This window comes from Pipra filicauda, unplaced genomic scaffold, assembly GCF_003945595.2.
Source record: "Pipra filicauda isolate LSUMZ 115617 unplaced genomic scaffold, ASM394559v2 scaffold589_size259243_pilon, whole genome shotgun sequence".
Classification (NCBI taxonomy): Eukaryota; Metazoa; Chordata; class Aves; order Passeriformes; family Pipridae; genus Pipra; species Pipra filicauda.
Genome location: NW_024104741.1, coordinates 226481 through 238646, shown reverse-complemented (window position 1 = coordinate 238646; position 12166 = coordinate 226481). Strand labels below are relative to the sequence as shown.

Genomic DNA, 12166 nt, shown 5'->3' with positions numbered 1-12166 from the left:
GTTTCCTGGGAATTTATGGGGAGAGACACATCAAAACAAGGCTTGATGATGTCTGGAAGCAGAGCAACCAGGGATGTCTTCCTCCAAGGGATGGTTCCTTAAAGATCTGCGCCTCCATGGTGCCCCAAAAGGCCATTCCTCTGTGAATAGGTAAGGGTCTCTTATATGCTCAGCCCCTTCCACCACTGAGCAACACCTTTCTCCTTTGGCATTCAGGAGTATAACAAGAGGAAAGAACCACATGGAGGCCAGACTTGAATGCAGCAGAATTTTATTGAAAAAAAAGACAGAACCAAGGTTACTGCAAGCGCAGATCAGAGGTGCAGGGAGTACCAAGGGCAGCAGGGAGCCTATGTTCCTTGGCTGTGGAATAGTTCCTGCATGATATTTGTCCACCTGTCCAAAAAAGGGGGGAGAAAACAGATGGTCCCCACCAAACTGGCATTTGGAGAACATTACAGCACCGATGCAAACAATGAAAAGGGAGAGAAAGGCAAGTTCGGTCAGCTATCCTGCAAACAGCACCCAAAGCCTAGATCCTCTGCCTGACACCATGTTCTGAATTTCTCAAGATGTCTCATCAGGGCTTTCCCAGTATCTTTAGCAGGGGAGGCCCCTCCTGCCACCATAGCGCCTGGTGATGCAGGAGAGGTCAAAGCCCCCGGAGTTGATGGGCACTCCATCACAGCTGAGGATGCTGCCAACGGCAGCGGAGGTGGAGGATCCCACCACGGTGTTCTGTGGGAAGGAGCTGAGGATGGGCCCGGGCAGGGTCACCACCACGGGGGAGGGCTGGATGACCACAGTGGAGTCCTGGCACTGCCTGACACAGGGCTCATTGCAGCTGTTGGCCAGCGGGGTCGGGCCGCAGGGCTGGCAGGGCCGGCACGGGGTGTAGCAGGACATGTCTTGAGCTTGGAGCTGCACCTGGGACAGGGGACAGAGAGCAAACAGAGCACAAGGGTGGATGGGTGAAGAGCAGCCTGGTTATCCCATCACAAAACTGCAAAGGCCATCCATGAGTGGATGCTGGAGACTGTGCCAGCAGCCACACAGTCTTCATCGCCTCATCTGGCCAGGGCGCTACTAAGAGCCTGGCCCAAGGAAGCAAAGCTCTCTTCTGGTGCAAAAACCAAAAGCCACCACAGTCGTGTCTCAGTCTCTCTCTGTGCCAACCTCCTCCCCGCTTTCATCTCTCATGAAAAAGCACTCCAAACCCCAAATATGAGAAAGCCAAAATCAGCTGAGATGTCCATCAAGTGATGGAGACCTCTGTTTGGAAGAGGAGGAGAAGGGGCTTCACACTCACCTGATTCCCAAGCAGAAGGAGGCAAGAGAAGTGGATGAGAGAGCAGGGACTGGGGCTGCCTTTTATACCTACCCTTCACTGCCTCAGGACCAGGGGCAGCCTTTCCAGAGGTAACAATTTCCCCACAAGCTCATCTTACATGCAAACCAGCACAGCTGATGATATGGGCTGTGCTTTCATTTCCTGCACTGCTGCCTTTTCATTTCCCGGTTTGTTCCATGCCCATTTCCCAATGAAGGCTTCTTCTGATCCCTGGGATTAAAGGCCCCAGGATTTCTAAAGCAGGAATGCAGCACTGCAGGTGGAAGATTCAGTTTATGTGCTGGATGGGACCAGAGCAGGCAAGTGATCCTATCCTCATCACTCTGGTGGGGTTGTTTGAAGTGTTGTTTTCAGACAGAATCTGCAGCAGTCATAGAATCATGTAATCATAGAATGACTTGGGTTAGAAGGAACTCCCTCATCATGGACAAGGATGCCACACACTAGATCAGGCTGCCCAGGGCCCCATCCAAGGTGGCCTTGAACTCTTTCAGGAATGGGGCAGCCACAGCTTCCCTAGGTCAATGGTTCCATTGTCTCACCACCGTCTGTGTAAGAATTTATTCCTAACATCTAATCTAAATCTTTCCTCTTTTATTTCAAACTGTTCCCCTAGTTGTCCTATCAGTATCTGCCTCTGTAAAAAGTTGCTCTCCATCGCATCCTGAAAGGCTTCAATGAGATCTACCCAGAGCCTTCTATTCTCCATGCTAATAACCTCAAGTCTCTCAACCTGTCTTCAAAGGAGAGTTGCTCCAGCCCACTGAGCATCTTTGTGGCCTCCTTTGGACCTGATCTAACAGGTACACATCTTTCTTCTGCTGAAGACTCCAGGTCTGGACACAGTACTCCAGGTGGGGTCTCATGAGGGCAGAATAGATGCAAAGATTCACTTCCCTCAGCCTGCCAGTCACACCTTTTCTGATGCAGCAGAGGATGCAGTTGGCTTTGTGGGCTGCAAATGCGAACTGTTGGCTCGTGTACATCTTTTCATCTACCAGAACACCACAGGACTGCTCTTAATGTGAATGTGACTCATGTCCCAGTCTGTACTCATGTCTGGGATTGTCCTGATATAAGTGCTGCACCTTGCATTGAATTTCTTAATTTTCATGAGGTTTTCATGTGCTCATTTCTCAAGTTTGTCCAGGTCCCCCTGGATAGCCCTATCCTTCTGTAGTGTCATCTGTACTGCTCAACTTCATGTCATCTGCAAATGTGCTGAGGAGGCACTCAATCTCATGTCTCTGTCATTGAAGAAAAATATTAAAAAGCACTGGTCTCAAGACAGAGCCCTGAGAGACATCTCTCATGATTGACCTCCACCTGACCATAGAGCCATTGACCAAAACTCCCTGTCTATGTCCATCCAGCCATTTCCATATTCATAATAGTACACCCTTCAAATCCATGTCTCTCCAATTCGGAGATAAGGATGTTGTGTGGGACCATTTCAAAGACCGGACAGAAGTTCAGACAGAGGACATTGGTCAGTCTTCCTTTGTTGACTGTTTCAGTCCCTCCACCATAGAAAGCCACCTGGTTGCTCAGACACGAGTTGCCCTCAGAGAAGCTTTGCTGGCTGTTGTGGATCACCTCCTTGTCTTGTATGTGATTTAAAATTGCTTCCATGAGGATCTGCTCCATGATCTTTCCAGGCACAGAGGTGGGGTTCACCAGTCTGTAGTTCCCCATGTCTTTTGTTTCCCCTCTTTGAAAATCCAGTCTGCAACTGGATGCCCAAGGACTTCTGTGCATGAAGATGGTCCATGTCCTTCTCTATCCCTCCCTCCTCAGCTCACCCTGATGCGTGATCCTGTGTTATCTCCACATGTGTGCATTGGGCTGCTGGTTTTGACTCTGTCCTGCCTAACACTGCCCTCAGGAAAAATTTCAGGCTTGTTTTGACTTATCCACTCTCTGGTGAGTACATAAACATTGCCATGGGCTTGCCTGGGGCCTTGTCCTTCCCCACAATGCTCCAACCCTGCCTTGGTTGTCCCCAGGTGTCCTCAGCAGAGTTCACAGTAGGCTGTGTTCCTACATGTGTCCATGTCTTGGGTGATTTGTGTGCAGCCAGACTTGTATGAATGTACCAAATATTTGACAGGTCTACAAGAGCTTATGTCTTTTTGTGTCTCTCCTCACAAACAGACTGTGTTGCTCATGGCAGGGGCACTCTCCATGGCTCAGTTCATGAGCTCTGCAAAGCAGCATTTTCCCAGCATCAGCAGGAGCTCAAGTGCAGTTGAAAGGCAATGGCATCAGCCTCCTAGAAATCTCTCCAAGAGGCACTGTAATCCAACCCCTGTTTGCTGAACCCTCCTTCTGTTCTTATGAAGCTCACACTCCACTGCTGCTGATACCAAGCCCCAACAAGGACCGTTTCCCACCAATTAAGATCCTTAGTTCATTTCAGTGTACCAGCACTGGGACTGCCTCAGCATGGTGGGCAGTCCTCCTCTGCCTGCCTCACCAGGCCAGGGCACAACTGCTAGAGAGTTTGAAAGGATGGGGTTGGCTTTATGGATCTGGAGAAAGGATAAGGAATCCTACCCTCCTTGTGCAGGCCATGTCCAAATAAATCTACTTCCAGTGAATTGCTGGTGCTTTCAGGTGTGGGACACAGCTCTCCTTCATGCCAAAGCCGATGTCAAATGTATTTGTGCGATTCATTGACCTGGTGCTGTGTCAACCTGAGATCTTGGCCCAAACAGATACAGAATTTAAGAATCACTGTACGTGATATCACTGTGCACTGGAGTGAAAGGGCAGAGCCACTGCATGTTGCCCAGGGAAAGCCAGGGAGGTGCTGGGGCTACTGGGAGACAAGTGTTGGTGGGGATGCCCCAACATTTGCTCTGTGGTTGGACTGGTCCCTGCACGTGCCATTGCATCCCTGGGGCAGGGGTGGTGCCAGTGCCCTGGGGCACTGTGGAGCAGAGAGAGAATGGGGGACTCCAGGAGTGCCAGGTAGAACAAGGAACTGGATTGCCCATATATTGCCAATTCACCCAGTGACCGCAGTGCAGCTGTTGTGGGGGAGAAGGTGAGGCATGGGCATCACAGGAACATGTCCATTGACCAAAGAGGTGGAGGGGTTCAGCGGCTCTGCCCCAAATCTCCGGCAGGAAGAATGTGCAGGGAAGTTTCCCTGTTGGTCCCTTCATGCAAAATTTAGCTTTGCCTTCATCAGCTCCTTCCCTGCATCCAGGCAATTGTAGATGTCTGAGATGTGCCAGCCTTTTAATCGATCCCTTAAGCTGAGAATAAAGGTTGAAAAAGAAATTTCAGAGTAGTACACAGAAAAAATCCCTAAGTGTCTGTATTAATAGTGAAGCCAGATGTCCTTCACAGAAACTCAGAGAAGACGAATGCCAGGAGCATGTCATGGAAAGGAAGAGGAATGTGGGACACTGATAGGCCCAACTTTCTGTAGGGATACTCTGTGCTGTGCTGTCATCAGCCCTGTTACCCACCATCTATAAATTGTGAAGGGATGGCTAAAAAGCAGGGATTTCCAACAGATGTGCACAGGGTACAGATATTTTGTGGCACTGAGGCCTGCAGAACTTGGCTTACACAGCCTCCATCAACCTTATTGCCAAGAAAGATGTGTTCAGCACCTTGATACCTCTGTCATCCTAGTTCACCCCTGGTCAAACAGGCAAGAGGAGACAATGTTGTCAAAGGAGTTCACAACCTGACCCTCTGGAAGAACAGAACATCTGCCTGCATTTCAAGTTCCCAGATGGGGAAAGGGCAATTTACACAGTCTCCCTTGTGGATGGAAGGATGGGCGGATGGATTCTGTTTATCAGGCTCTTCCTGACTGAGGTCTCTAAAGTGCTTTTGATCAAAGTGCCCAAGAGCATCAGTCTAAGCAAGAGAGACTCCCATGGACAAAACTTGTCTGCCACAGAGAGCTCACAGATATGACTGAGTGTGTCCCATTGTCACCTCCACAGCTCAAGGGGTCTAGAATGACCTTGCACAGAGCTTTTCTGGAGCAGAGCTGGTTCTGACGCAGCAGGGCCTTGCAGGTGCTGAGCTTGAACATAGCTGCTCCACCCGAGCTTGGGAGTGACAAAGCTCCACCGGTCAGTGATGGGCCTGTGGGCACCAATTACTGTCCTTGGACTACCCTGGCCCGTGGGATTCCCGGGGACCCAAGCGTGAGACCCAGAGTGGTTAATCCCAGTACTGACTTGTGAATGAGCTCTGCCTGCCTGCCAAAACCTGGCTCCTGCCATGAGCCTCAGCAGTGGTAGGGCTGGATAGGGGAACTGACCCTGGCTGCCCATGCCCATGTGTGCTGGCCAGGCCCCAGATTGGGCAATGGAGGGGAGGAGAAGGAGGACATGAGGCCATGGGCCATCCCTGAGGCAATTCCACCCATCCACAGTCCTGCTTTCCTTTGGGAACATCTTCTGTCTCCCCTGCCACAGCACTGACCAGAGCAAGAGGTGCCCCATTCCCGTGATCCTACAAGATGGCTTATCTCCATGAGCTTCCATGGAATTCTAGCTGTCACTTGAGGACAGGAGAGGTTCTTGTAGGACCTGTGGGGAGATGTCTGGGCAGAGACACTGCAAGGCAAGGGCTGATTGCCACTTGGTCTGGGGGAGCTGAGAATATTTTACATACTACCCTAGGATAGTGCCCTGAAGAGGACCCTCTGCAGCATGTCTCAGTCTCACATTTTTCTGGGTGAAGGATCTCCCTACATCGTCACCTTGACAGGATCAACACCATTACCCCGAGGCCATACACTGAGGAAAGGACTAGCTGGAGACTCAGGCTGAGATGTAAAAATCTTTATTGAGTTTAAAGATGGAATCAAGGTCACCACAAGCACAGGAACTCAGTGCAGTGGTCTGGAGGGACAAGAGACTTCACCTCTTGGCCATGGCAAAGTCCATGCAGGGCATCCATTTGTCTTTGCTGTAGAGTGCAGGCTGGCTTGGAGGAGCCTTGCAGACCAGGGAAGCAGAAGAAAAGAATGAAAAATGAGAAAAGGAGGTATGTAGAAATATCAAAGGAAAGACATGGGCCATGTTTTCAAAGCGCCCAGGAAGGCTGGCCCCTTCCTGCCAGTGTTCTTAGGAGGAGCTGAAGATGCTCAGTTCCTCTGAAAGAAATGACCTGAAGATTCTCTCTTTGTTCTCGATGTCTGGAGATCTTGGGGAAACCGCCCAAGACCTGTATATGCTCAGCAGTTTTAGCAGGGGAGGCCCCTCCTGCCACCATAGCGCCTGGTGATGCAGGAGAGGTCAAAGCCCCCGGAGTTGATGGGCACTCCATCACAGCTGAGGATGCTGCCAACGGCAGCGGAGGTGGAGGATCCCACCACGGTGTTCTGTGGGAAGGAGCTGAGGATGGGCCCGGGCAGGGTCACCACCACAGCAGGTGGCTCAATGACCACAGTGGAGTCCTGGCACTGCCTGACACAGGGCTCATTGCAGCTGTTGGCCAGCGGGGTCGGGCCGCAGGGCTGGCAGGGCCGGCACGGGGTGTAGCAGGACATGTCTTGAGCTTGGAGCTGCACCTGGGACAGGGGACAGAGAGCAAACAGAGCACAAGGGTGGATGGGTGAAGAGCAACCTGGTTATCCCATCACAAAACTGCAAAGGCCATCCATGAGTGGATGCTGGAGACTGTGCCAGCAGCCACACAGTCTTCATCGCCTCATCTGGCCAGGGCGCTACTAAGAGCCTGGCCCAAGGAAGCAAAGCTCTCTTCTGGTGCAAAAACCAAAAGCCACCACAGTCGTGTCTCAGTCTCTCTCTGTGCCAACCTCCTCCCCGCTTTCATCTCTCATGAAAAAGCACTCCAAACCCCAAATATGAGAAAGCCAAAATCAGCTGAGATGTCCATCAAGTGATGGAGACCTCTGTTTGGAAGAGGAGGAGAAGGGGCTTCACACTCACCTGATTCCCAAGCAGAAGGAGGCAAGAGAAGTGGATGAGAGAGCAGGGACTGGGGCTGCCTTTTATACCTACCCTTCACTGCCTCAGGACCAGGGGCAGCCTTTCCAGAGGTAACAATTTCCCCACAAGCTCATCTTACATGCAAACCAGCACAGCTGATGATATGGGCTGTGCTTTCATTTCCTGCACTGCTGCCTTTTCATTTCCCGGTTTGTTCCATGCCCATTTCCCAATGAAGGCTTCTTCTGATCCCTGGGATTAAAGGCCCCAGGATTTCTAAAGCAGGAATGCAGCACTGCAGGTGGAAGATTCAGTTTATGTGCTGGATGGGACCAGAGCAGGCAAGTGATATATCAGTCTGGATCACTCTGGTTTGGTTGTTTGAATTGCTGTTCTAAAGAAGTAGTTCCAGGAATCCTCAGCTGGATGTCCAAGGACTCCTCTTCATGACGATGTGTCCTAAACTTCTCTTTCCCTCCCTATGGTCACTTCTTCCCTCTCCGTGTCCATGGACTGTGCTGCTGGCTCCAACCTGCGTAACTCTGCCCTCAGGAAAAATTTCTGGCTGGTTTTGACTCATCCCTTCTCTGTGCAGCCTGTGAGTACACAAACAATTCCCAGAGCTTGTGTGGGGCCTTGTTCTTCCCCACAATGCTTCTGCCCTGCCTTGGTTGTCCCCAGGTGTCCTCAGAGTCCACTGTGTGTTGTGTTCCTACAACATTGACTTTTACAGGGTAGAGAGGTGGGCCCATGCAAAGCTCATGAAGCTCAACAAGTCCAAGTGTAAGGTCCTGAATATTGGTTAGACCACTCCCAAGCACAGGCTGGGTGATGAGTGGACTGAAAGTAGCCCTGCCAAGAAGGACTTGGGGGTACTGGTGGATGAGAGGCTGGACATGAGCTGGCAATGTTGTTTGCAGCCCTGGAAGCCAATTGTATCCCAGGCTACATCAAAAGAAGAGTCACTACCAGGTCAAGGGAGGTGACTCTTTCCCTCTACTCCTCTCTTGTGAGACCCCAGCTAGAGTGGTGTGCCCAGTTCTGAGGCCCCCAACATAAGAGGGATGTGCAGCTCCTGGAACAAGCTCAGAGAAGACCACAAAGACACTCAAAGGGCTGGAGCCCCTCTGCTCTGGAGACAGGCTGGGAGAGCTGGCAGCGTTCACCTGGAGAAAGCCCTAGGGACAACTTAAAGCCCCTTCCACTACCTAAATGAGCTCCAAGAGAGCTGGAGAGGGACTTTTTACAAGGGCATGGAGTGACAGGACAAGGAAGAATGTCTTCACACTGAAAGAGGATAGATTCATATTACTTATTAAGAAGAAATTCTTCCCTGTGAAGGTGGTGAGGCCCTGGCACAGGTTGTCCAGAGAAGCTGTGAATACCCCATCCCTGGAAGTGCCACACTGGCCACAATCTGGCCAGTCAAGGCCAGGTTGGATGGGGCTTTGAGGAACCTGGTCTAGTGGAAGGTGTCCCTGCCTATGTGGCAGGGTTGGAACTGATTATCCTTTAGGTGCCTTCAAACCCAAGCCATTAAATGATCCTGTGATTCTATGAAATTTGAGAGGTGGTCTGAGGAGCGATTCCCTCTGTGCCACCACTTACACGTAGCTCTGATCTCAGCCTGCCCAGCAGTGGCATCTGGGGGCAGTGGGGAGGCAGGGCTGGGCTGGGCTGGCCTTCTGCTGTGAAACATTCATGCAACTTTTACAGCTGCTTCTAGATCCAGGGATTTTGATGATTAAAACTGTCCAAGAAACCTAACTTGGTGCAGATCCATTGGAAGGCTACACCATAAACAAGCCAAACCACTTAAAATAGGTAGTAAACTGGAGACTCAGGGCAAGTAACCTACAGCTCTTCTTCCTGTTCCCTTTCCATGGGCCTCCACTGATGGCCACAGATGGGGAATGCAGCCTTTGGTAGGCCTTTGCTTTTATGGTTTTGCCATGTGGTCACAGTAGCCCAAGAAGTGAAGAGCCCTTCCTTGCCCTGCGTCATCAAGGGGAAAACAGTCACCAGCCAGACTCTGGACAACATTCTTCCTGCACTCATCCACTGCCAGAGAGAGGTCTCACTCTTTTTCATGTATTTTCTTCTTCTCAGGGAAATCCCTGGAGCTGGAGGGAGCTCCTATGTTCCTGAGTCCATGCTAGTTTTTCCGTCCAACAGCTGGTAAGCATATCTCAGTGATCTTTCTTCCTCCCATGAGCGAAAGGAAGGGTTCTGGGAACACATTCTCAGGCAACAGCATTGCTTATGGAAGCTCAGCTTAGGGGTGCTGGCTTTCCAGGTGGATCCCACTCTTTGAATTGGAGTCTGTTGCACATGAAACATCATCCACTTCACTTGAGAAACCTAAGGGTACTTGTTTGTTTTCCTACTTCTCTTCCAGGGTGGTCTGCCTCTCCCAGGTGATGTAGGTCTGCTCTGACAGCCCTCTTTGAGGTTTTGCATGCCTCTGTTTATCTCAGAGAGCTTCAGGCAGTGCTGATGAGGAATTCACAGCATCTCTCAGTATCCTGCACTCTGCTGTGTCTCGGATTTCTTGGACATTCCAGCTCTAGCTTTTTGTTGCTCTCCAGGGCTGCAGAGGGCTTCAACACTCCACAGACACAATTCTCCCCAAACTGCATCATTCCCAGGCAAGAATGACAAGCAGTGATGTCTACCTGAGGATAAATCCAATCTCAGGCTTTTTCTGCAGCCTCAGTGGGCTGTGCCAGGGATTTTCCCAAATGCCACTGAGAAAGAGAGCACAGCTGACAAGGGTGGGACTCAGCCTGTCCTTGGGCAGTGGTGCCTGGGCCTGGATGCAGGCTGAAGAGCCAAGTGCCCAGGCGGATCCAGGAGGTTGGTGAATCTCCCTAGAAGTGCCTTTGCTTCTAGAAGGAGTAGATGTTCAGTTCAGACTCAATCATCTCAGTTGGGGAGCTCCACACTCAGGTGAAATCAATCCCACACTCTCCATAAAGGCGTGTCTGTCATGCTGATGCCTCCTCTTTATGAAGTGGCCACATGGACTCTTCACGGTCAGTGTGCAGAAAGAAAAGCTTTGAGAACATGACTAATCTGTTCTGAAATGAAAATTGGGAGGGAAAAAGCAAGTGGCCTTTGGAAGTGCTAATATCCTCCCATTGAGTGTGAAGGGAGACTTGCTTCCCAGCCAGCCTTCCAAAGCTCTGCAGTCTGAGCACTTTGCTGTGACATTACAGTTTTTCCACAACAAAGACCAAAATGGGCTGTTAAAAATGATGTGGGTTTTAGATGTGGAAATGATCTGAACCATCCAGTGTGAAGCACACTATTTTGCATATTTTTAATTAAAATTAAAAGAGTAGATTCAGATATTAAGGAGAGGAAAGAAGAGGAATTATGTAAAATTTGTTTACAGTCTTATGCTAGGAATAGTGACTGCAGGTAGAAATATTAGACATTGTCAAATTTTATCTTGAATCAGAGTATGATTCAATGAAATAGCCACAAGAATGGGGCATAGATACATCCAGAAAACATCAGACTAAATGGAGAAACACATCTATTTCCTAAACAGTGAGCCAGTTGCTGGGGTTTCTTTAGGGGATTCAGACAAACCCTGACAAGATGAAGCACTTGGCAAACTAGAATAGAAACCTGTGATAGGACCACTCCTCCAGCTCTGTTAGCTTATTGATGGGGCTTGTGACCCTTTCCAAGCACTGCTCTTTAAAGCACTGGGATGCATGCTGGATTCACCTCAGAAGGAACAGAGGGTGGTGGGAGCCGTAGAATTGAGGCTCAGCCCAACTTGAGCTGGCTGTGAGTGAGATAAGCTGGGGAACTGGAGGCTTCTCACTGCCTGGGGTGCCCACACACACACTTACACTCTGTGAGGATCCTCTGCAGAGCAGAAGTCAGGGGAGGGAAGGGATCAATCTGTTTGCTCACACTGGGGCCTTTTGAAAAGCCACTTCACTTCTTCTGGAAAGCCCGTCCCAGAGCTTGCTTCACTTCTTTGTTTCTGAGTGTGTAAATGAAGGGGTTTAACAAAGGAGTTACCACCGTGTTAAAGGTATTCACGAGTTTGTTCAGATCCAGGGAATTCTGGGCTGATGGTTTGACATAGAGGAACATGGTGGAGCCAAACCAGATGGTGACGACACTGAGATGGGCAGAGCAGGTGGAAAAGGCCTTTTTCCGGCCATGGACTGACTGGATCCTCAGGATAGAAGAGATGATGTACATGTAGGAGACCAGGGTGACCACACAGGAAGCCACCACAACAATTATGGAGACAAGGAACGTTGCCAGCTCCACGGGCCATGTATCACTGCAGGAGAGGGCAAGGCAGGAATCTATATCACAGAGAAAATGATTGATGACATCTGGTCCACAGAAAGTCAGCCTGGATGTCAGAAAGGCCAGCAGGGAGACAGCCAGAAAGCCTCCCAGCCAGGAGCTGAGCACCAGCCGAGTGGAGAGGCCACTGTTCATGAGGGAGCTGTATCTCAAGGGGTAGCATATGGCTAAGTAGCGGTCATAGGCCATGACAGACAGTAGAAAACACTCAGTGGCGCCTAGAGAGAGAATAAAGAACAACTGGAGGATGCAGATCCTGAAGGAAATGGTCTGGCTAGTCCCCAGCATGACTCCTATGGCTTTGGGAACAACACCCGTAGTATACCAGATCTCCAGAAAGGAGAGATTGCTGAGGAAAAAGTACATTGGGGTGTGTAGGTTGCTGCTCATCCACACGAGACCTATGATGGATGCGTTGCCTATTACTGTCAGGGAGTACATCAGTGCAAACACCACCACAAGGGACACTCGGGAATGCCACGTGCCTGGGAAGCCAAGAAGGACAAATTCTTCCACATTTGTCCCATTTGTCATGTCCTTCCAT

At 50.3% G+C, this 12166-nt stretch overlaps 3 protein-coding genes across 3 annotated transcripts; all 3 read right to left on the bottom strand.

Moving 5' to 3' along the window:
• Nucleotides 1-600: 600 nt before the first annotated feature.
• LOC113999873 (feather keratin Cos1-1/Cos1-3/Cos2-1-like) lies at nt 601-1632 on the bottom strand. Its single transcript, XM_039387763.1, has one exon. The coding sequence runs from the start codon at nt 904-906 to the stop codon at nt 601-603; it is 306 nt and encodes a 101-aa protein (XP_039243697.1). The 5' UTR covers nt 907-1632.
• A 4521-nt stretch (nt 1633-6153) lies between these two features.
• Nucleotides 6154-6935, bottom strand: LOC113999874 (feather keratin Cos1-1/Cos1-3/Cos2-1-like). The gene has a single exon (XM_039387765.1). The coding sequence runs from the start codon at nt 6876-6878 to the stop codon at nt 6573-6575; it is 306 nt and encodes a 101-aa protein (XP_039243699.1). The 5' UTR covers nt 6879-6935; the 3' UTR covers nt 6154-6572.
• A 4290-nt stretch (nt 6936-11225) lies between these two features.
• LOC113999875 (olfactory receptor 6F1-like) lies at nt 11226-12166 on the bottom strand. The gene has a single exon (XM_027743676.2). The coding sequence runs from the start codon at nt 12154-12156 to the stop codon at nt 11236-11238; it is 921 nt and encodes a 306-aa protein (XP_027599477.2). The 5' UTR covers nt 12157-12166; the 3' UTR covers nt 11226-11235.

Excerpts from the sequence above, each read along its gene's own strand:
- LOC113999874 (XM_039387765.1), bottom strand. The coding sequence starts at position 6,878 with ATGTCCTGCTACACCCCGTGCCGGCCCTGCCAGCCCTGCGGCCCGACC.
- LOC113999875 (XM_027743676.2), bottom strand. The coding sequence starts at position 12,156 with ATGACAAATGGGACAAATGTGGAAGAATTTGTCCTTCTTGGCTTCCCA.
- LOC113999873 (XM_039387763.1), bottom strand. The coding sequence starts at position 906 with ATGTCCTGCTACACCCCGTGCCGGCCCTGCCAGCCCTGCGGCCCGACC.